General features: G+C 40.7%; 1 protein-coding gene across 2 annotated transcripts in view; it reads left to right on the forward strand.

The window, feature by feature from the left end:
* The window catches only part of PRCP (prolylcarboxypeptidase), a 31,628-nt gene extending 7,463 nt beyond the window's left edge, over window positions 1-24,165 (forward strand). The window contains exons 2-10 of one of the 2 annotated variants that reach the window (XR_011723827.1): window positions 8,598-8,742; window positions 9,343-9,444; window positions 9,737-9,918; window positions 10,678-10,835; window positions 11,789-11,961; window positions 13,830-13,994; window positions 16,384-16,571; window positions 20,946-21,321; window positions 22,233-24,165. Coding sequence is in view for 1 of the 2 variants with exons in the window: in XM_071733217.1 (XP_071589318.1) it covers window positions 8,598-8,738; window positions 9,343-9,444; window positions 9,737-9,918; window positions 10,678-10,835; window positions 11,789-11,961; window positions 13,830-13,994; window positions 16,384-16,571; window positions 20,946-21,150 (1,314 nt within the window). In the remaining variant the exon portion in view is untranslated. Of the gene's footprint in view, window positions 1-8,597; window positions 8,743-9,342; window positions 9,445-9,736; window positions 9,919-10,677; window positions 10,836-11,788; window positions 11,962-13,829; window positions 13,995-16,383; window positions 16,572-20,945 lie in introns of both variants that reach the window. The other variant, XM_071733217.1, reaches the window with a different exon arrangement.
* Window positions 24,166-24,591: the final 426 nt, after the last annotated feature.

Below are 24,591 nucleotides of genomic sequence, written 5' to 3' on the forward strand. Positions count from 1 at the left end.
CCAAAGGGAGTAAGTTATCTCATATTGCCAAGCATTTATATAGGGACTTAGTGTGAACAAGCTAGTCAGAGATAGGGTTAAATGATAATTTCCATGCAGGAACTTCCTTTCAGGACAACAGGAACAGAAAGTGATGGGCATCGGACCCTTTGACCTCAGGAGGGCTTGGACTGAGGCCAGGCTCAAGTGGAGGAAGTGGGTGAAAGCAAAACTACCATTAACAGCTTGCTTTTCCGTATTTTCCGAAAACCACCTCTTCCACAAAAGCTGCTCAGGACCTCACGCTGCTCTGGAAGCTCTGGATGTTGTCTCGTGCTTCCTTTACAGTCCTAAATGGCCTGCAAACCACTGGAGTGGTTCAGAATTTATTATGAACAGTGTAGTGTATAAAAACGTTAATTAAAAATGTGCTTGCTTGGTTCTAACTGGAAAAAAAATAGAAATAGAACAAACTTTTTGGATAAAAATCCAAAAGCCTGTTCAGGGGGGAATATTGTTGCTTTGCTATGAGAGGAAAAACATCTGTTGTCCAGCTGGATTCTGGGTGTTAACTGCCCTGATAAAAAGACTCATTGTTTATGCATATGTTTATTAGAGCTTTTTCATCCACTGGAGAAGTTTTGTAATGATTGTGAGGAGATGTGGGCACTTCTGCTTTGAAGTCAAGCAATTTGTAGAAAAACCTCTTGCCTGTAGGAGCCATGGATGGGGTTTTCCTGAATGCTGCTTGGTCTCCCTCTCTTCCTCTCTACCAGTGGCTCAGAGCCCTGCAAGCAGTTGCTCTTGAAGCTCAGATATGTTGCAATCTTGGCAAAGATGATGTTGCTATGTGGTATTTCTGCTGTTGCATAAGGGCTGTGTGACTAATTGCTGCTTTGATTCTTTGTTTTCTGAAATCTTCTGTCTCCCTCCCTCTTAGATGCTTATTGCAGAATTGGTGGCTATTAAATTAATGATCCACAGTGGTACGTGTAAAATCCCTAGCATTGGGCCTTATGTAGGTGTTCAGTGCCTCTTAATGTAAATAAACTGTCATTCCTACACTGAGCTTTTGCCATTTTCCTGTGCTTTGTCTAATAGAAAGATTACCCAGAGGGATGACAGGATTGTTTTCCTGTCTGCATCTTTTTCTTTGAATCCCTTGTTCTGTGTGGGATTGATTGTAGAAATTAAAATACAAATAATCGTTGAATTAAGGCTAGGAGAATGAGAGAACAAAGCAAATTTCTTTTGTAGTTCTGAAAATCAGGGAAGTGAAGTGATTGCAACTTCATTTGAACCTTTACAAATATTTGGCAAAGGACATAGTTCTAGCCCTTTTTTGAGGAAGGGGCAGAGGTATATTAAATATTTAATTTGACCAGATCAAAATATTATCTTCAATCTGAAATGCTTTCCTTCCCCCTGTCCTTGTTTACAAAGACAAAGGAAATCTTTCAAAAGAAAACCATTTTGATCAGGGAAGGCCAAGCTTCTTTTGTGAAGTATTTTGTTGAAACAGTTAGTCCTAGTCAAAACTTTAGGATACACTCAGCAAAACTAATATTTTTATACTGCTTCTGTGATACCTTGACAGTTCATGTATAATTTTTTCCTCTCCTCTGAAGTTAATCCTCCCAAATTGAATTACAAATCCATCACATTTGAAGGCAGATAGAAAAGAATTACAGTCCTGTGCCTTTCAAGGGTCTGAGAGACCTTTCACAAAATAACTTTGGTTTTGCTGGCATAGTGCATCTTCATTGTGTGTATCTCAGCCTTATGAAATAATGCACTTTGGGCACTAAGGCTTTGATATATTTCCTATCCTTGCCCCATTCCTTGTCCTGGGGAAGAATTTTGCCAATAATGCTTAGAATGGAAGTATCAATGATGTGAACATTTGGTGTGTTTATCACCACACCAGTTTGCTATAAATTTATGTAATTGAGTGAATCTCAGCACCACAACTCTCTCTGTAGCTTGGAGAAGAGCAGAGGTGGCAGGGGGAATAGACAGTGTTGTTAAGTAGCATCAGCAATAAAGAGAATTGAAATGATTCCTGCCAACTCCTACCTTGATCACCCATTTTTTCTCTTGTACTGGAGCTTTGTGACCCTCAAATCTGAGACAGAAAATGCTGGGAGGGCCTGTAGTACCTCTCAGACTCCTAACTGCAGTTGTATTGAGGAACTAACTGCATTGCCACTGTGAGTGGTGGAAGATTTTATGCTTAAGTAGTTAAAGCCTAAATACATCTATAGGCTTCATCCTTCTATAGTAAGGAAAATCTGGAGTTTCAATTGTAGCTCAAATCTACTAATGGTTTGTGGAAGTTGAAACTAATTTGTGTTCTCATCAGCTGCCTAGTTTCCAATGTAAAAATAACTTTTCATCCTATACTAAATGGGAACTGTTTGTAACATGGGCTGACCTGGCTTTCCTACAGCATATCCTGCAGCTGTTTAAATGTTCTGCACTTTTTTTTTTTTAGGTGTCCTGTTCATACTGTGTGACTTAGGGCAGGGGTAGAGTTACTGTCTGAGGCTTTCCTTGTCAGTGCTTTTTATCAGTGAAGTGATAAATTAGTGCTAAAAGCAGACTTCCTTGAACAGTGGCAGCCACTGAAGAGCAGGTGACATGGTTTCTGCAGCATAAAAGAAGCTTCAGTAAAACACACAAAGCATCATTGTAGTCAAAGACCAGTGTATTCAAGAGGACATAGTTGCAATGGAATAGATTCTTCCATTACAATGGTTTTGAGCCTCCATTTGTTTCAGGGAGCATGTTTGAAAGCTCATTGGTAAGTTTTGCTGAATTGTAGTTAGTAGAAGATGGGATCAATCAATAGGCAAAAAGCATGTGTGGTTTTTGTCTGTAAGATTTGTTAAATGTGACAGATAAATAAAATTTAGTGAACAAAATATCTGAATTATAGTGTAGAAGATGACAATGACAGAGTTCACTGCTTTCAGTTTTAAATTTACCTGCTGGACTTTCAAGTTAGTGGGTTAATGTGGCCTGATGGAAGGAGGTGCAGTTTCCATCTCCCCACTCTTCCCCAGAGCATCATGTAGCTGCATTTTAACAGACTGGTGCTGACCTCCAGTCCTTTCTGTTCCACGAAAGGAAACACTTCATTCCTTGTATGTAAAATTTAAAAGATAAAACAAAACTAACCTTAATTTTCTTGTAGTCTTTTTCCCTCTTTTTTTTTTTTTTTAAATTTTGCACTAAGTTAGCAGGGGCAAACTGAAAGAATCTTACCAGCTGTCATAGAGATGAAGCCTTAGTTGTAGCATACACAAAAATGTGCAACAGGAGGAAACAAAGCAATGAGAATAGTGTCAGGCTTTTCTAAAGCTGGTATTTTTTTTTAGCTTTAATTTCTGGTTCTCTGTATCCCCTGTTTTGAAGACATTATTAGTGTATGAGTATATAATGTAGTGGTATGCTACTGCTGCAATAATTTTTATGAGCTTGGATATTTAATTATATGCAGTATTAACTAAATTTCAGGGCACCAGAGTATATTGCTGTGCAAAGATGCCAGTGCAGTCCCTGTGTTTATGAACTTGCAACTTAAATGGAGGAACCAAAGATTTTTTAAGAGGAAATAAAACATAACAGGGCTGGAGTCCCACAGCCTGTCAGGAGTAAAACCAGGAATAGAAGTACATCAGTGAAATCCCAAAGAGGCAAGTGCCCTCACTGCTGTTCTCACAGGAGGATATCCTCAGGCTATCCTGTATCTTCCTGTCCTGAGGAAATTATGCAGACAGGATGAGCACTCAAAACAGTTCCATGAACACTGGGAGGGTGAAGCAAGCCTCTTAAAATCCCTTGGCTTCTCCCTAGTGGAACAACTGATTTGATTTCAAAATACCCAAGTTTGGGACAAACTAGAGGACTGAAGTTCAAGGCATGACTCAAAAGCTTTCTTATACCTAAAATACTTCCAGAACGTCAAAAGCATAAAACCATTGGGTGTTGATTTACCACTTTGAATGACATTAAATGCTTTTGGGTAGAAGATAGTCTGTGAACTATTGCCTTTATTTGGAAAAGGCTTGAGCTTGCCATCACAGAATCATGGAATGGCTTAGGGTTGGAAGGGACCCTTAAGTATCACCTAGTCCAACCCTGGCAGGTAGCAGGGACATCTTCAACAAGATCAGGTTGCTCAGAACCCCATCCAACCTGACCTTGAATGTTTCCAGGGATGGAGCATCTACCACCTCTCTGGGCAACCTGTGCCACTTTCAGTATAAAAAATTTTCTTCCTTATTTCTAGTCTAAATCCTCTCCTCTTTTAGTTTAAACCTTTATCACATTACAACAGGCCCTACTAAAATGTCTGTCCCCATCTTTCTTATAAGCCCCCTTTAAGTCCTACTAAAAGGCTGCCAAAAGGTCTCCCTGGAGCCTTTGCTGTTCCCGTCTCTGTAGTCACCTTAAGATGACCTTAAGATGCTGCTGGGAAGAGGGTTTTACTCCCCATGTCCTGTTTTGTCTTTGTCCTTCACACAGTACCATAGTTCCTGAATGCTTCCAGGAGTATCCTAAGCAGACTAACATCTGTAGAATTAACATCTGTGCTGTGTTTTGTTTCCTCCCCAGGGGAGATGTGAGGCAGAGTGGCTTTTTAAAAAATTTTAAATGGACTTCCAAAACAACAAAAAAGCACATTAAAAAAAAACCACATCAAGATAAGTCATCTTTGAGTGCTCAACATGATCCAGGTGTAGATATAAGGTAAAGACAAAGAAATGTGCTGTGTCTTTTGAGCAGAAGGCAGTGAGGTGGGTTTTGACTCTTCACAGAATTGTCCGGGTTGGAAAGGACCTCTGAGATCACCAAGTCCAGCCCTTCATCCACTACCACTGTGGTTACCAGACCATGGCACTGAGTGCCACATCAGCCTCTTTTTAAAAAACTTCCAGGGACAGAGAATCCACCACCTCCGTGGGCAGCCCATTCCAATGTCTGATCACCCTCTCTGTAAAGAATTTTTTGCTAATATCTAACCTAAACCTCCCCTGGCAGAGCTTAAGTCCATGCCCTCTTGTCTTACTGGTAGCTACTTGGGAGAAGAGACCGACCCCGACCCCCCCTCCCCCGGCTCCAGCCTCCATTCAGGGAGTTGTAGAGAGTGATGAGGCCTCCCCTGAGCCTCCTCTCCTCCAGACTGAACACCCCCCGCTCCCTCAGCCATTCCTTCTGCTCAGAGCTTCCATCTGCTTTGTTCAGTGGCTCAGTCTGTCCTGAGCTCTTCAGCTGCACTTCACTGTCCAAAGTTTCTCCGAGCTGAAAGGATCAAAGCTGCGGGCTTGAGCTTTCGGGCTGGAGCCTTCATCAGGTGCCTCGCTGCCTTTCCCATCAAACTCGGGCAGTGGAGTTCGCAGCAGTCGTGGCTGCACTCCTCCATCTGGACCTGGCTGTCTCTTGGGCAATCTGGTGTCTGTGTCTGTGTGTGTTTATGCTTCTTCGTCAAGGGATTTGAGTGTTTGTGCAGGAAAACCCCGCGGTGGTCCCAGCCCTGCATGTTCTCGCAGCGCGGTTCGGCTGCACGGCAGCTCCATCTGCTGGTTTTGAGCCACATCGTTCCGTTTGTGTCCCAGTCACCCACCTCACAATTTTCTTCTCATTCTTGTGCTTTTTTTCCCTTATGACTTAGTATATTTTCAAACAGTTTTTATTCTTGTGAGGAGATGCTCCTTGGGGATACTTCCAAATTGCCTTTTGATGTTCTGGGTTCTGAATTTCTTTGAATTTCTTACAATAACTGGCAGTTGTGACATCTCTCTTTCCATCTTTACAAATATTAGGGGGTTTTTTAGTCATGTTATTTATCTTACTCTTGCAAAGACAAATTGCTACCGGGTATAAAGCCCCATAGTCTAGCAATAAAGGAGTTCCTGCTCTTCAGTTGAGTAATAGCTACTTGATTTTTTTCCCCTGGAGAAGTCTGGGAGTTGTCTTGCCTGAGATCTTACATGTCCATGGTTTGTTTTGTTATGAAATATGATGAACAGAGGCCATCAAGCTGCTGTGAGGCTGTCAAAATTTTACAAGTTGAGGCAGGAATGGGAAAGATAAACATGACTGGAAGTGAGCAAATGTACAGCGTGGCTCAGAGGCAAGATAGAGTCTGACACTTTCATCAGCCTGGTTACTAAAACAATAAAAATCCCCTTCTCATCATAAGGAAACCACAGAAAATCATGGATCTAAAAGAAAACGAGTTGTTATTTGGGAAAATATAATAAAATTTGACTATTACTATACTACTTTTTTAGTTCCACTGGAACAGTAAGATGGACTTTAAAACCTGTTTTGCATGATATTCCACTGATAAATCTCAGCCTGGTGCCAAAAGGGTGCTTATCCTTTAAACTATTCTGATTTTTTAAACTCTTTTTTTTCCTGTTCCCCCTCTCTTATATGCTTCTGATCTGCTGCATATTAAGCTGCCTGCACTGAGAAGATTTTAGTACTTTGTAGTTCAGGGAAGTTGAGGCAGAACAGGACACTGATGAGCCTGATTCTTCTGATGTCTGGCAAGCAGCCTAACCAGAAAGGTTAAATAGCAGAAGATAGTTCTTCCCTTTACAAACATTCTACAGCAAAGGATGTATTATTTATACTTTCTAATAGTGTTAGTGTTTATTAAACTGTAGTGCTATTTATTAGATGTGCCTTATCTAATCCTTTTCTTTAATTGTCCCAAGGTTTTATGACCAGAAATTGTTTTAGTTGCTCACTTTGGTCTTTGTTTCTGTATCTAATCGCTGTGTGTTATCAGGCTTGGTTATGCTTATATAGAAAGTGAAACTAAAATAAATCACTATGCAAATGACAAAGGAGCAGGTGAGTGGTCACATAAGACCAGCATATGTTGTCAGCACTTGAATTTGGTGAGAGCCCTGAACTGTGTGTGTGATAACATCACCACATGGTTCAGAGTAAGAGTAAATGATCCTGCTGACCAAAACTGTAGAAGACGTATAAATTAGTTTCATTTTGGATCTCTAGCCAGCCAGTGAAGTTAACTTACTCAGGGCCAAGACCTTGTCTCTTATGTCTGTCAAGACCTGACACAGACCTTCAGCTGTTCCTGCTGTTCTGCTAGCAGTGAGCTGCAACACAGCTGTCCTCTTTCTTCAGTCCAAGAGTGAGTAAGCTTTGGGAGAGTTTGGAAAAATCCCCTTGCAGCAAACTGTGTATCTTACGGTTTTGAGCTCCCTTTGACCCAAAGCAAGTGTAAGTACATGGTGTGGAGCATCTGGATCCTGCAGGTCAAGGCTTAGCTGCCTGGAGGAATTTGCCTATTTGTATGTGATTTGATGCTTTTAAACATTAACTTGCAGATGTTATGAAAACAGGAAATGTGAAAGGCTGGCTCCTGGAGCATCTGAGAGATTTGGCAGAGTTTTTGGTGTCAAGGCAGATGGGTGAGCAGAGATGTTAAGCCAGCAGATGTCAGGCTGTTACCACCAGCAAGAAACAATAGGAAAGGAAAGATGATGCTTTGTACTGATGGAAGTAAAAATTGGGAAATGATAGGTCATCTTCAGATGATGAACAAAAGTAGTGATGATTTGTAAATGCACAGTAAATAAGCAGTGTAGCTCTTCTGTTTGATTTTGGTTTGATGTTTTAATTATAGTAAAGGCCTGCGTGGGTATTGTAGAATGAGGCTATGCCCATGCAGGGAGTTACCTTGTAAAAACAAATTATAAGCTTCCCAGAATGGATGGTTGCTTGGGGAAGGGTCAAGGGAAACAGTGCATGCAAAGCAGCTTGAATAAAAGCTAAAAATCTGACCTTAGGAACTGAAATTTACTATCTAATGAGGGTATAAAGTTAACACTGCTGTGTTTGTGTTAAGTGGTATGTAAAGGCTTGCAGTGTTTTCAGGGCAGTGGAAAGAATTGGGGAAGGTGTCTGAGTTACTGACAATTGTAAGGACAGAAGCAGCACTCCATGATTGATCTGAAAAACCTGTCAATACCACAAGAACTACAGGAAATAAATATTTTCTAAGAATTAGAAACTCACCAGTTTTTAACAAGATTCTGTTTAAACTTCATCCTTGTGCCAAATGGGGAGAGAGAAGTGTGTTTTTATTGTCTTCTGTTTGTTTCTTAATTTGGGGTTTGTGTGTGTTGTGATTTGGTTTTTTTGTCTTTTTTGTTTGGTGTTTTTTTTTTTATTTTTATTTTGCTAGCAAGTAATTTTCTTAGGACTCACTGTGGGGCAGTGACTCTCTTTACTTGTTGATACAGTTTTATTACATGAGTTGTATTGTGACCACTCAACAGATTTGTCTGATTTCCTAAAAAGATCTCATGTTAAGTGCAGTACTATAAAAAGGATGTTTTTTAATAGCTGAATCTTCAGTAAACACACCTGTAATTTTGGCAGGTTTCCATTGTAAAACAAGAATGTTGATGTGTTAGGAGTCTAGGAATAAAAGTTAATATACCATATATTTTTTCTTAGTAAAAGTTTTTCCTTTTTGTTACTTTTTGTCTGCAAAGTTCCTGTCAGCACTTTAAGTAGATTCCAGTATTAGCTTTAGTTTTCTGAACATCTTGCTCCTTGTTCTTTTACAGATTGATCACTTTGGGTTTGATGAAAATCTTACATTCCAGCAGCGGTATCTGATAGCAGATCAGCACTGGAAGAAAGACAATGGCCCAATACTGTTTTATACAGGCAATGAAGGAGACATCACATGGTTCTGCAACAATACAGTATGTAGAAAACAGACTCTTCATTCTTGAATTACAGTCCTTTCCTCCAGCAGTGGTGTCCTGAAAAATAAGGAAAGTGCCAGAATATTGTTTAAAGAGAAGTTTGTAATGGTGGTTTTAAGAGGAAAAGGAAGCTGAACTGAAGCACAGAAAAAGGGTTTAGGGTTCAGGTTCCTTTTTGAAGGCCATGGAAATCAAAGGGATGCACTTGTATTAACTTCCTGGAGTGGTGAAGAAAATTTCTAGAGGAAACATGCAAAGTTGCCTCAAGCTAAGAATGCAGATTTTTGGTACCTATTGCAGGACTTCAGATTTACCAAGTAAAATGGGAGGCTTTGATCTAATTTTTTTCTTGAGAAGAAAAATGTGAAGTGAATGAAAGGAGCTGGAAGTCAAATGATTCTTGCTCTCTTTGTATGTGTCCCTGTCTCTGGGGGGATATCTGTTTGTTGTGGTTTTCACTTCAGTCATACTTCAAATAGCATTCTGCCTGTATAGCTGTGTTTTGATAGTGATATCTCTTTAATCAAAGAATAAGAGTTAGGATACACTTATGGAACATAATTTATTCAGCTCATTAAAATGTCTGTTTTATTCCAACTAGGGTTTTATGTGGGATGTGGCTGAAGAACTTAATGCCATGTTAGTGTTTGCTGAACATAGATATTATGGAGAATCTTTGCCCTTTGGGAATGACTCTTTCAGCGTAAGTGTCATCTTTTGTCTTAAGTGTGTTCTATGCAAATATAATTCTGTCTATTGTGATTCTTACCAGTGCAGTGACTGTTAGTCTGAGTAAAATTTAGATGTGCTGGAAGTACACAAGTGTCCTATTTTTTTGTTACTGTAAATTCTGGGATTAAAAAAAATCATGGATTTTTTTTTAATCACTTCAAGGGACACCTGTAAATATTTCATTAGTTCATTAGGCACAGATTTAGATCTCAACTGCTGGAAATCACTCCCATGCTGGATATAACCTGCTTGCTTTGTCTCAGGATTCCAAGCATCTGAATTACCTGACATCAGAACAGGCTCTGGCAGACTTTGCAGTACTGGTTGAGTACTTAAAGACAACCGTGGCAGGAGCCCGTGACAGTCCTGTCATAGCTGTGGGAGGATCCTACGGAGGGATGCTTGCAGCCTGGTTTCGGATGAAGTACCCCCATGTGGTGGTTGGGTGAGTGTACTCACCCTGCTCTGACAGAGCAGGCACTTGTTACTTCTGTGCTATGAATGTTACAGCACTGGGAGAAGTACCATAAATCAAGCTGTCTTGAATTTTTCCTCTGGGGAGGAGGAATTATATTACCTTGAATTTGGGAAGAGGCACTGTATGCCTGATGAAGACAACTGTAGGTCAGCAGGTACTGGGTGCTGTATATTTTCAGAGCTATTTGTTGATTTTTGTAAAAACAATGACTGTGAACACTGACATTGTGCCTAATTTTTTTAGGGTCATCAGACTTCCTGCTGACTTGAGGCAGGTCTTTTATCATTAAAGGAGTGCTTTAGCTCTCCTCTGGGAAACAAGATTAGTAATTCCTCTATTAATTATTCCCCTTTGTCTGCTAGAGACTAGATTTTTGTGGGCAGGGGCTCTTTTCAGTTGAATTTGTGCAAAGCTTAGTGAGAGACCTAGCTGCTAGATGGGAGTGAAAAATAATAAAGTAAGCAAGTCTGAATTTCTGCTTTATGTTTACTGGTATCTTTGCATTAGTGCCTAAGACTTAAAATTTCAACAGCCTTTGCATGCAGACCTTACAAAATAGTTTTGCAAGCCTATGGTTAGCTCACCTAGGGTTTAGTGTCCAGGCTGAGTTATGTTTGCTAAAAAGACTGTGGCTGGGGGGAAGGTATTGACCAGAGGATGCAAATTCACTTTGCAGGGGCTCAGGACATGTGTTTTTCCAAACAATCTTTTTATGTCCCATTCCAGAGCTCTAGCAGCCTCTGCCCCAATCTGGCAGTTTGGTGATCTGGTTCCATGTGGCACTTACTTCAGCATAGTGACTAATGATTACAAAAGGAGTGGGAAAGGCTGCTCAGAAAGCATCCGGAATTCCTGGAAAGCCATTAACCACCTTTCCTCAACAGGTGAATCATTGCCAGTACTTTTTCAAATCATAGTGTCATTCAGGATTGTGTATTGATTTTTTTTTTTTGAAACTATACTCTTAGCACTGGAAAAACATCAAATGAGCTCAGCATGATTCTTAAAATGTCCTTGTTGGATTACAAGCTTTGTTCACACCTGGTGTAATTCAGCAAAATCCATGTTCAAACATCCTTAAGGTCAGACAGGAGCTGACTCTGAATCAGAACCTCAAGGCTTATATTACTTTCTGAAAAAGTAGGCCAAATAGCCATTACTTAAAAAAATAGTTTTAATACCAACTGAGGCAATCAGGTATAGGAAATCACTGCAATCTGTGACTTAAAGATTCAGTGCTAGAGACTCAGTTCAATTCAGTGGTCTTAAGGGTCTTTTTCAGCCTAAGTGGTTCTGTGATTTTGTATCAGACAAGCTTACTATACAACAAAGGAATTGATTTAAAAAAAAATAAATCTTGCTACTTGGGTTCCATGTCCTAAAGAGAAATCCTGGTATGAAGAGTTAGCTAATTAAAACTGGGGAAGCTGAACTGGATGAGTTCTAGACCAGATAAAATAATGAAAGAAAAGGCCAGTAGAGTCTAAAGAGATTTGTCTGTTCATAGCCCTTGCGCCACGAGCTGGCTGGTTTGTTTTCCTTTGATTGGAAGTGCCCCGATGTTACTTCCTATTAAAAAATGCCAAATGTCTTGTAAACTTGTCTTTGCTTTTTTAGATAATACCTTAACTGTGACATACCCATATGCTGTAATATGTAGATATTTTTCCCTTCACTTAGGGGTGCTAACTAAAATCTGATCTGCTATGCTTGTATGTTTGTGGAATGATTTCCCCAGATGAGTTATGCTAAGTGAAATATTTTTAACAGCAGCACAACTGACCTATGTATTAATGATACAATATATTAAACATTATTTTCTTTTTTTTTTTTAAAGATGCAGGTTTAAAGTGGCTTTCCAGCACATTTCATTTGTGCAGCCCATTAAAAAGTTCTCAGGATGCTGTTTCATTGAAAAACTGGCTGAGTGAAACATGGGTAAACTTGGCTATGGTGAACTATCCCTATAAAGCTGACTTCTTACAGCCTCTGCCAGCTTGGCCTATACAGGTAATTGAGAACCAATGTCTTGTAGAAATGACCATTTGATTTAGCTAATTCCCTCCTTCTCTCCCAGCCTGCATCTTTTCCTTTGCTTGGTTGTGTTAGAACAACAATAGGTGGAAAAATTACAGCCAAGGTAGTATCTTCTTGTGCATCAACTGGTTTGTTGATTTATGGCCACTTGTAAGGCTTCTATGAAGAGCCCACAAGAAGAAAAGTGTCAGTGATGATTAAAAAACCCTCAGCTTTCCTGCAGAGTTGCAACTGAAGAGAGTTTTGATCCTATTACCTTTTTGATGTGACAGGACTAGCGAGGGAAAAAATGTGGATCCCAACAAATGTGTTCCTTGCAGGGTCACTTCTGAAAGCAGAACCACTTTTCACACTTGCAAACCTTCCCTTGTGCAGTTCTGTTTATCTGCAGTGTTTTTCTAAGGTTTCTGTTTTCTTAATGTTTTTGTTCTGGGTGAGTTTTCCTGCATGGCTTTGGTTTACTGTGTATGGCAGGTAACGTAGATAATTTTTTTTTTTAACTCTTAACAGTAGGTAAATAGAAAAAATGTCCCTTGTAGACCTGCCTGATGGAGGAGGGGAGACACATTTATTAGTCCTAGGTGACTGTCTGCAAAGGGCAGTATAAACACCTTGAAAATTTTACCTGCCTTGTTACCAGTTTGACACAACCTAAGAAATGTGCTCACCTCCACCACTGTCTGTGCTGCCTCTAACTGAAGCATAAGTCTAAGACAGAAAAGGCTGTGGCTCATCTGGACAATGCTCAGGTACAGAATCTGAGTTACTTAAGCAGTTCAGATACATTTTCTGAAACAGAACCTTAATATGACTGAGGATGATGAGGAGGGGGGAGTGTGTTTGGATAGCTGGATATATATGTATGTTGTTTAATCTGTTCTCTGCTGCAGGCTGCCAGTACTTTCTCAGAAATTCTGATCTCTCTACCACACAATATGAGCTTCAGATACAGGGCTGTCTGCAGCTCCCTGCTTTCCTGTCTGTCTGCAGTGTAGATTTGCATGGATTAGTAAGGTTTCCAAGCCTCAAATTGCTGAGTTGAGAGCTGATGTCAGAGCTAGCCAAACCATACTTGGAATGGCAGAATGTGGAAGCTGTGCTCTGACCTTGTCTGTAGGGAACAAGGGGGGAATCAGTTTTCTGGCTTCCAAAGTGAAAATAGCGTGAAAAAGATTGCACAGCATAGATGAGAAGGATGGCAAATTCACTTCTTGGAAGATGCTCAGTTTGCATTGGCCACGTGGATTGTGTGCCTACATGCCTGTACTTGAACAGTGCATCCTGTGCTCCCTGCAGTAATTCTGGATTTTTCCAGTGGGCTCAGATCCCCAGCTTTTACACTTCACAGTTTTTGTATTAGTCCCAACTCTGTAGATCAGAGGTAGGGAGAGCCTTGCCAAAGAGATTATTGGTGCTTTCCCATACATGGATGTTTTCATTTGTGTTATAGCAAACTATAGAGAACCACAATCTATACTTTAAGTATTTGCATGTATTATCTTTCTGTCTTTCACTACAAAGCACCTAAATACTCTATTATCCATTTTAAAGAATGGAAAATGGATTGAAAACTTGGTGAATGCAATACTAAGGTTGCACTGTTTTTTGTTTTTTTAGTTTTAATCAGGAAATGTGAAGTTTCAGGTTCTTCATAATAATGTGCACTACACAAATTGAATACTGTTTCTTCTGATAATGCTCAAAGTGTATTGTTGCACTGAAGAGGATGCTTTCTGAAAGTGTTCTGACTGTGCTTTGAAGATAAACTGATATACCATCAGGTATCATATTAGTCTTTATTTCCTGCAGACTTAGACCCCTTACTTCTCTCTTTGTTGCAGGAAGTTTGCAAGTTCTTGAAGAATCCCAGTCTCTCTGACAAATTGCTGCTGCAGAATGTTTTCCAGGCAGTAAATTTGTACTACAATTACTCAGGAGGAGTCTCATGCTTAGACATGTCTGAGACTGCAACAAAGAATCTGGGCCAGTTGGGTTGGTACTATCAGGTATGTGCTCTGTTCTTTCTAAATTGTAATTGGTGATCTTTTTTGGACAAGAGTTGGTGACAATTACCAAGTCCTTTAACTGTCAATATATTGCACCAGATGTAATTATTATACTGATGACAAATTTTAAGCCTGTAGCAAGGCACAAAAGAGAATCAGCTAACCCAGGAGGCTTAAGCTGTGCTTTCACTATCTAGCTAATAGTTGATTTTCAGCTCTTCTTATTGACTGAAAATTATGTGCAGCAGCAGCATCTTAGTCTTCTAATGCCCTATCCCAGCTGTCCACCTCAATTTGTGCAAGCAAATTGGTCAGGATACATCAATACTAATTTCTTTCAACTAAAGCTGTTTATCCTGGAGCTCACTGAGACCCAACTTTTCCCATCAACTAGTTAACAAAAGTAGACATCCCTGTAGTAAGGGCTCCAGGGCCTTCTACTCTCTCCATCCCATTTGCTAAGCACATGCAACACTTACACAGTTTCTTCTAAGGAGCAGGGCAGCTGCTTCCAGGAGCAGGGTGTTCAGAATTGGTGTTCAGATTCTGACCATCTGCTCCTGGCTAATGTTTCGTATGCATTTGTTCTGGACAGCTCTAGGAGATGTTCAGGTTTTGTAAGTTGTCAAAGGAGGAAACACCATATGGGTTACAAAGAATATGGCAGGTGGGCTCATCAAAGAACACATCTAACCTGCAGTTTGTCCCCTGCCTGCTTCTGGAGGCACATGGGAGAAGGGGGAAAGTAGGAGCAGACTGAGTTAGGATGTATCCTGGAAGCAATATAGTCACCATCGTGACAATTGATTTATTCTTTTTTTTAACAAGTATCACTAAGGTGTCAGGGAATAGTTTTTGAAAGGTGAAACCTAACTTGGTATCTGCAGAAAGGGCCAGAAGGAGAATCTTGGGGAACTACAGGCCTGTCATTCTGACTTCATTGCCAGGGAGGTTTATGGAGCAGATAATCTTGAGTGCCATCACACAGCATGTACAGGACACCCAGGTGATCAGGCCCAGTCTGTTTAGCTTTATGAAAGTCAGATCCTGCTTGACAAACCTGATCTACTTCTGTGACAAGGTGACTTGTATAGTGGATGAGGGAAAAGCTGTGAATGCTGTACACCTAGACTTTAGTTAAAGCCTTTGACATAGTTTCCCCCAGCATTCTCCTGTAGAAATTGGCTATATATGGCCTTAGATAGGTGTGCTCTTTGCTGAGTAAAAAAACTGTCTGGATGGCCAGGCCCAAAGAGTTGTAGCAAATGGAGTTGCATCCAGTTGGCAGCTGGTGACTGTTGGTGTTCCCAAGGGCTGTTTTGGGGGCAATTGTCTTTGTCTTTATTTGGTCAAGGGGCTCAAATAAATTTGCAGGTTATGCCAAATTGAGAGTGTTGATCTGCCTGAGGGTAGGAAGGCTCTGCAGAAGCATTTGGATAGGGTGGATTGATGGGCTGAGGCCAGTTGTATGAGGTTCTACAGGGCCAAGTGCCAGGTCCTGTATTTGGGTACAGCAGCCCCAGACAATGCTGCAGACTAGGGAAGGGGTAGCTGGAAAGCTGCCTGGTGGAAGAGGACCTGGGGGTGTTGTTTGATACCTGGCTGAATATGAGCCAGCAGTGTGCCCAGGTGGCCAAAAAGGCAAACAGCATCCTGGCTTGTATTAGGAATAGTGTGGCCAGCAGGAGAAGGGAAGTGATTGTGCCCCTGTACCCAGCACTGGTGAGGCTGCACCTTAAGTACTGTGTTCAGTTCCAGGCCCCTCACTACAAGAAGGACATTGAGGCACTGGAATGTGTCCAGAGAAGAGCAATGAAGCTGGTGAAGGGTCTGGAGCACAAGTCTTACAAGGAATGTCTGAGGGAACTGGGGTTGTTTTTTTGTTTTTGTTTTGTTGTTTTTTTGGTTTTTTTTTTTTTAGCCTGAAGAAAAGGAGGTGGAGGGGAGACCTTATCACTCTTTACCTGGAAGGGGGTTATAGTGAGGTGGAGGTTAATCTCTTCTTCTAAATAAGAAGTGATTCAACAAGAGGAAATGGCCTCAAATTGTACCAGGGAGGTTTAGACTGGATATTAGGAAATATATCATCACTGAAAGGGTTGTATGGAATTGGAACAGGCTGCCCAGGGGCAATGGTTGAGTCACCATCTCTGGAAGTATATAGGATATGTAGATGTGGTGCTTAGGGTCATGGTTTAGTGGTGGGCTTGGCAGCATTAGGTTTGTTTGGGCTTAATATTCCTAAAGTTCCTTTCCAACATAAGTGATTCCATGATAGTATCACAGTAATAACTGATCAAATTTTGTTTGACCTTTTTTATTTAAATGCTGCACTAATAGCTATTGCAGAGTCTTCTGGGAATACATCTTGTGCTACTCTTTATTTCAGGCTTGCACTGAGATGGTGATGCCCTTGTGCACAGATGGTGTCAATGACATGTTTGAACCTCAGAAGTGGGACTTCAGGGCACTTTCAGAAGAGTGTTACAGGGCTTGGGGAGTGAGGCCTCGTCCCTCCTGGATTCTTTCCATGTATGGAGGGAAAAACATCACTTCACACAGCAACATTGTCTTCAGGTGAGCCTTATTTCAGCTTTTAGAGTAAAGTCTTCCACTAGTTTGGGTTGTCAGTGCTGAGAGCCTGCTCTGAATAGGAAAAGGATCTGTACCCAGTGCTCCAGCTGAATAAATGATGAGCATGCTTTGTCTTGCTATTGAAAGTTAAAATGGTCAGTCTGCAGTGGCCAAAAAAGCCAACTGTTCTGTCACTGCCTGTGGGACTCCTAGAAGAAGAATCTGGGTTGGGATTCTGCCAAACATAATTTTATTCCCATTCCTTCAGGGATTCCTTCTTATCTTGTGGCCAAAGTCCAGGTTTCCCATGCTGGTAAATCCATCCAGCTTTTATGAAGCCAAAGCACTGTCTCTTCCACATAAAAGGAAAGTCTACACAAGCTTTAGCTGTAACACAGGATCTTGGTCACTAAAACTGTTGCTCAGGGTGATAGCCTTGTGTAGGGGCTGGCGTGATGTTCCTTTTTCCCTTTGATAGAGAAAAGAGGGAAATGACTTGGAATTTTCCTATCACTGCCAATTGCTCTTTTCTTTTAGTGGTAATTAGACAAGTTTCAACAAACTCATGTAAGATCCAAACACAAAGAGAAGTTTCCATTCTAGCAAGGCATACTGGTAAGGCAACAGAAGTCTGTCTGAAGCACCTTTGTGTGTGGACAAAAGGTGAAAGAAATGGTTCAGTCTAGTGCTAATACCAGTGAAAAGTGCTTGTTTTCTACTCAGCCCCCTTATTTTCAAGGCTAAACTCTGCTTTCTTTAAAGGGAGATTCATGTAGCTATTTCTACTGTGAGGTGACAAATTTTGAGCAGCAAGTACTGGCTGTTCTTTAGGTTATTGAATGTTATGGAGGCATTTTAATAAACATACTGAAGCCTGTCCCCTCAGGAATCCTGACTGTGCTGACTACCCACTGCCAGCTCCTCCTGGATGTAACCCTTTGTATTCTGGTTCAAATTGTCCAAGGCCATTAAAAAAACCCTGAAACACTACTTATTTTAAAAATCAGAATCAGTCTGTTGGACTTGGTAAATAGCTGTGTATTTAAAAAATAAAAAGTTCTCACTAGAACTGGGGATTATTTTTTGGCCTTCAGCTCTTTGCTGTTTGGCTCCAAAAGCTTGCTGCTTTCCTCTTGCTGTTTCTATCCCAGCAGGAAGTCTTCTCTAGAGTGAGAAATTCTGCCTGTTTTGGGAAAACTTTTAAATAAAAAAATCTTGTTGGTTTAACTTAATTTCTGCAGAGTGTTGATTATTTTGAAGACTTCACATCTCTCTACAGCAGAAATCCACTTTGTAAATGACAGGCAAGCAAATCTTTAAGTGTTTAAGAATTTATGCCAGATGAAAGATCTTGAAATGAGAAGCTTGAAAGAAACCAAGTGAATGAAGTAGTGCTGTACACACAAAGCTTTGGATCTCAAGCTGGGATGTTTCTCTTCAAACAAATACATTGCCAACACTGTACATTTTATATAAGAAAGAGCCTTTTATCCTTGAACACTGCAGAGTGGTTTACAAAAAAAAATTAAAAAAATCCCTGTGTTTACCAGGGTAAACTGCTCCCCTGTGGGACAAAGCAGTGTTTCATGTGTCAGCAACTTGCACAACAGTTTAGTGTAGGAAGGAGAAGATTCTATCTAAACAGAACCACTGGAGAGTGTAGCTATCTATCCAGCCACAGTGGGACTTGGCCAGGATGACAGCTGCTGTTGCTGCTTCTCCCTCTGCAAGCAGAGCATCACTCTGAAGATTCACAAGCTGTTGTATGTAGTGTGTGGTTCTGACACAGGAAAATCCTTGGCCACTTCCTGGGTGCCTTCTTGGAAATATGTAATCACTGTGTGAGTGCTTAGTTTGCTGTAGGCAGATAAAACATCCTTGTCCTGGGCAGCCCATCTTTATTAAAACCTGAGTTTGAGGAAATGGGGCTTTCCAGAATCTCATTTGCCTTCTCTCTTACAGTATTTCCATTCTTCCTCTAACACAATGTACTTCGTGTGGAAATGCTGCCCCATGGTGGAAAAGGGATATAAAAGCCTAGAAAAGAGAGAACACCATGGTGGAAAAGGGTTATGCATGTTAACAGAGGGTTTATAGCCCTCTGTAGGGTTGTGTCTTGTCATCAACATATGGTAGTAGTCAAAATCCACCCCAATTACATCAGGCAGTAGAAAAAATTGGTGTGCACAGTCTAAAAATGGTATTTTTCAATCTGGATGGATCATACTTGAGTTGTATGTTTCTAAGTTAGGGCACTCACCTGTCCAGTTCTGCACTGGCAGGGGAGAGGGAGAGAAAGAGCAGACTGTTTTCAGAGGTACTGGAGCTCCATGCAGAAGTGGGGATTATTAGTGTAAAAGAAGGGAATGGAGGAAAAGAAGAGAAGGCAGAACAATGCCTGGCTGAAGAGAAAAGATGAAAGGAAAAAAGTCAAAGAAACTTGACAGTTGTAGAGAGTGGGTGTGTTATAAAAGGGTGCCCAGACACTGAAGCTAAGATGGTGTAAAACCTCTCCTTGTTCTGGACAGGGCTAGAAGGCTTTGGAGGCTCTCAAGGGATGATAGGAAAAGTAACTGTTTTCTGTGGCATAGGTAAAGCCTTATGTATGCTGCCAGGAAAATATGAGTTGAAAATGGGATAATATGCTGATATTTTGCATTTTGCTCTGTTTTCTCTGAAGCCCTACTTAGCTTGCTACTGCTAGAAAGAAATGGTTGACTTTTTCTATTTCTTTTCTTTTACTACTTCTGTTTACACTGGGGTACTTCTGTCTTGTAAGCTGGGCAGTTGAGTACTTACATGCATGCTTAGTTTTAACACATAAATAATCTGTTGTAGTTAATACTGAGTTATCCTGTAAAACTGTAAGACTCTTTTGTGTTGAGCCTTCTATCCCCATCCTCTCAGCAAGCATCACTTCCCAGATTGTCTTGGTGCCTCTGGTGCCACCATTTGGCAGGAACCCCAGAGGATGCAGCCAGAAGCTCCCTGAGAAGCCAGAGACAGTGTTGTTTTCTTGTGACATGCTCAGTTTCCACATGACTGGGACCAAAAGATCCGAGTCCATGTACATCTTGGGTCTCTCAGCAACTCGTCTCCCTGTTGCCAAGGTGCTCTGCTGATTCAGATGACCTTTTAAATCTAGTGCTTTTTGCTTATTGGACAGCTCTGCATTCTTTGTTTTGTAGATACAAAATGTTTCTCTTCTCCTACATCATATTTAGAATTGCTGAAAATAAATAACTACAGAGACTCAAGATTTTTAAAAAAATTTTTTTTCCAGGGGAGAAGCAACGTATTAGTTCAGATCCCATCGGGTTTTTACTCTTGGTTATTTCCACAAAACTCTTTTACTCCTTATTTCTGTTACTTATTTTCTGCCATTGTGATATTTTTCTAGGTGCATAACTCTTAATGTCCAAGGGTGCTTCAGTTCCTTAGATCCTCCTAGAAATTTACCCTGATACATCATAGCCCATCTCTGATGCTTCTTTCTGGGGGCAGGTTCAGTCTTTTAAGTGAGGAACAGATCTAGATTTGTGTAGTTCCATAAGAATATGGATGTTGATTGCTTTGTAAAGAAAGATGGGTCATGTGTAGGAAGACACTGAGAAAGGAAAAGCAAATGTAGTTGGGATCACCAGGTCAATTACTAGGAATGAGAGGTAAAACTTCAGTGCAACCATCGAGTTGCTCCATAGAACAGGCATCACTTGGAGCCAGAGAGATTTACAGTGCAAGGAATCCTTTCATTGATTTGAGGTGAGGAAAAAGGAGCAGTAAACTGTGTTAAATTGTCCTTTCATAGAGGAAAAGTGATTTTAGATAGTTTCTTTAGGGAGTTTAAACTTTATTGTAATACAGATGTTAGTAGAAATAAGGGCACTAATGGAAGGTCCATGTATTTCTCTGCAAAACCAGGTTGGCACACAGTTGACTCAGCAAAAGGTAGAACTTTCTGAAAACTCAGCTTTAAAGGGTGTGACTGGTTATTAGGTTATGGCAAACTGAAGAAAGAAAGCAGAGTGCTCTGATTTGGGAATTTGGATACATCTTGGTACAGAGGAGCCTTTTATGGCCATGGTAGGTGGTAGCAGATCTGTCTCCAGAGGCTGTGGAGCTGTTATTATCTGAATTGGCAGATAATTAATGACAGAAGCATAGTCTTGCTTAAGCTGCTAATAGCTTCATACTTCTGTTGAAGAAGCTGCTCTCATGAGAAGGGTGGGAACAAACCACTGAGGCAAGGCTGAGGTCAGTTCTGGCTATACGTAAGCAAAACCAGTTGAAAGTTAAGGCAGGTGTGTTTGTGTGAACTGAAACCCCACTGCTGGCTACTCTGCAGCTGGACCCTACTGACCTATTCTTTCCTTACAGCAATGGTGGCCTGGACCCATGGTCTGCAGGGGGGGTCACCCAAAACATCACTGATTCCCTGGTGGCAATTGTGATTCCAGAGGGAGCCCATCACCTGGACCTGCGCAGCCGCCACCCTTTGGACCCCAGATCTGTGCAGCAAGCTCGAGCCTTGGAAGTCTGCTACATGAAGCAGTGGATTGAAAAGGCCAGGCACAGCCACTGAAGTGGTACTGCAACAACTGTGGTCATTATACCTCGGCCAGCTTTGCTGAGAAGAGCACCAGGTTTTGTTGCATGGTCATCTGAACATTTCAGTCCTAATTCCTCACCTGTGTTGCAGTGCTAACTATTGCTTGAGAGAAGCAGGTAGCAGACAGATGGAGAAGTTTTTCAGGTAACAAACTCGAGCCAAAGTGCATGGATTGAGCTGCCTGCTCTGGCTTGCTTTCCTCTTCTGCTCTTCTCTAATGCTGCATTTAATAGTAAAGAAAAGAGGTCCTGCTCTAGGCTTGATGCCTTCCTTTCTGTGCTAGATGATTGTTCTGACTGCTGGTGTACAGAGTGGATTAAGTGGCAGTGCTGTTGATGATGAAATTTCTGCCTCAGTGGATTGAATTTCAGACATCCTCAGCTGATGTAAACTGTCATGGCAGGGGCATGAAGATAAGGGGGGTACAAAAATAATACCTTGCTGTGATGCTTGGAGATGTAGAGAAGGCATGGGGAAACTGGCTGTGCTGGTAGTAAAGAAACTTAACAGCCCTTACCCTTTGGAATCAATGCTGGAAAAGTGAATATATATATATATATATACATATATATATATAAAATTTTTTTCCCCTTAGTTTTATTGCAGCTCATTAATCAGCTTTCTCAGGTGGTTATTCCATTCTGTGTTGTACTGAATGGTCAGGGCTGGGCCCAGACTTACTCTGCTGATAACTGGCTGAGCAAGCACAATCTGCATCAGGGTTTTATTTCTTCCTTTGCTGTTTTTGTCCTAACCCTGACATATCTGATGCTGTGATGATGGTTGCCAGTGAAAACTCTTGGTATATTTTGTGTATGTGTGTGTGTATCCCCCACAAACACTTCTCTTTTTCAAATCAGGAAGTTTTCAAAGCTATTCTCTTTAAGAGCAAATGTGACACTTGTGCTGGCTAGATCTTAATAAGTGACAAATAATTGGGGCCGTGCCTTTTGTGGGTTCCCCCTCCCCCCCCATTCTGTGTATTGTTTAAATTCTGCATGATCTGTTTGCTGATGGCTCTTCAGTAAAAGCCCTTTTAAAAAAATTGTTTGCAGGACAAACTATTCAAGGCAGAGAATGCAGCTCTCCTCTTGGATCAGCCTAAAGCCTGATGCTGAGCTCACCAAGCCAGGTGCACTGAGCTTTCTGTAAGGCTTCCAAAACAGACAAACTGCCCTGATTCATGAAACAGCATATTTGACATTAATAAATGGCTGGGGCAGTCCCCTCGTTTTCCAGCTTTGGCTTCATTCACACTGGAGCCCTTCTTCAGAAAGGATCCTTTGCCATTTAAAGGACAACTCCATTTCAGAAAGACTCGCACAAGGCTTCTTGTCCCCAGACTCTTAAATTCCAATTCTGTTAAAGTTTTCTCAGCTTTGATGATATGCCCAGTAGTTGAGTATTTTCCTAAGACACCAGGTGGCCTTTTCTATTCCCAATCTCCTCCCTTCCTCTGGGAACAAAGCAAACCCAACACTGAAATGTTATCTTTTAAAACACTCCTGTGCATCTCCTTTCTGAGAGAGTTCCTGGCATTCCCTTCTCTTGTGTTCAACACAGCATTTGTGTTCAGGCTCTGCAGTCTGAGCCTCTCATGCTCTTGATGAGGTAATTCCTTAAAAAACTAAAGGGAACAAGACCAGAGAAGAACCAGAGAGGAAAAAGGAGAGAGCTATGTAGAACTTGCCTGAATCCTGTTGACCAAAAGCTATTGGCAATCCCTTTTCCAATAGTTCCAATTTTTTGTACTCTCCTGTAAATATGCTCTAGCTTTTTGTTCATGTACTTTATCATAACATGGTAGCCTTACACTTTTTTGGAAACAAACAAAAATAATTCTTTTCTAATCAAGTAAGTTAGTCACATTTTTAGAAATACCACTGTCATATTTTGTGTTAACTGATGTATGGTAACATCCTGGTTTACTGCAAGGCAAGCAATGGGATCTGCAAGAATAAATTTAAATTTGGGGTCAGTCACAAATGGTTCGTAACTTCAATTAAGAGCCTGATCCAACTTCTCCTGGTTGGTCAGGGTTCTACTCTGAGTGCAAACTCTGGAAAAAACACTTTATTGTATTAATAATGTCAGGATATTCATGTAATGTGCTGTGAGTGGTTCATATTAACAGCTGCTGTATAAGTTAAATATAATCAGCTTATGTCTCCTTCCTTCTCTTCCCTGCTAGCTACTGTAGCTGTCTCAGGAAATGGCTTCTTTGTTTTGGGTTTTTTTGGAAAACATTTTGGAGTTTCAATCAGAATAAGTAATGTAAACTTTTAATTCCTCATTTTTCCTTTTCATAAACAGGAACAAAATTGTCTTCAATGAGCATTAAAAAATAAATCTGTCATTTTGGATTTTTTTAGAAATGATATTTGAAAACATTGCTCATTGTCTTGTGGCTTGGTGTTTGGGGTGGGTTTTTTTTTTTTGGTGTTTTGTTTTTAATTTTGCCGTTCCACTCAGTTTCTATCTATGAAACTGATGTTAGTGCACTTTGGATCCCATTTTTCCTGTTTAAACCAACTAATGAATGAGGTCAGTGTCTTTCTGTTATTTTTAATTGTTCTTCCTTTTTACTTTTGTTTTTCTCCTCAAGCTGAGTAGTTGAGACTTTAGGTCTTGTTTTCTCTAAACATTCAGCCTTCATCTTAAAATCTGTGTGCAGTTCTCTGTGCACTACTGAGAGACTGTCTGTGGTGTCTGCCTACCTCATTGAAGTGTTGGCTCTCCTGCTTGTTTTGTGCAGGGGAGAACAAGATGGGCCATGGAAAGCAGCTTTTTTCCCTTTCCAGGTATATGATGATGGACCATATTAATCTCAGATTTATGTATGTTTTTGGCATGTCATGAAGGATTTCAATTTTAAAATTTGTTTCCTACTCATTGATGAGAACGCAGAAGAAAAAAGAATTATTTGCCCAAAGCATGAGTTTTACCAGTGAAACTGCTGTTTGTATCAATAAAAAGGCATTGAAATAATGAAGTGTGAGTTTGTGGGACTGGATTTTGTTTTGCAAGGATGTGGATTTTTATCCCTTGGCAGATTTGGAGTTCACAGCATTTGTCTTGTTTGTACTTGGCTCCGGTGCAGATGGAGGAAAACTACTTAAGGTTGTCCTCAAGTTGTACAGACAGCAGTCAAGATGTCAGATGGTGACTTTGCACTGGTTTGGTACTTTCTCACTTCAGGGGTTTAACTGCCTGATGAGGAGTAGGTTTGTCAACTGGTTCTCCATGGGTGACCCATGGTAAATGCAGTCAATCTCGCTATAATGGGGAAAAAAAAGCATTTGTTTTAATCCAGTCCCAAGCAGCCATTCACTTTCTACATGTTGTGTGGATTGATCTGTAACACTCTCTAACCTGGTGGATGTTTTAGCTGAACTGTGTAGCCCAAAGAGTTAA

Source organism: Heliangelus exortis, chromosome 1 (assembly GCF_036169615.1).
Source record: "Heliangelus exortis chromosome 1, bHelExo1.hap1, whole genome shotgun sequence".
NCBI classification, from domain to species: domain Eukaryota; kingdom Metazoa; phylum Chordata; class Aves; order Apodiformes; family Trochilidae; genus Heliangelus; species Heliangelus exortis.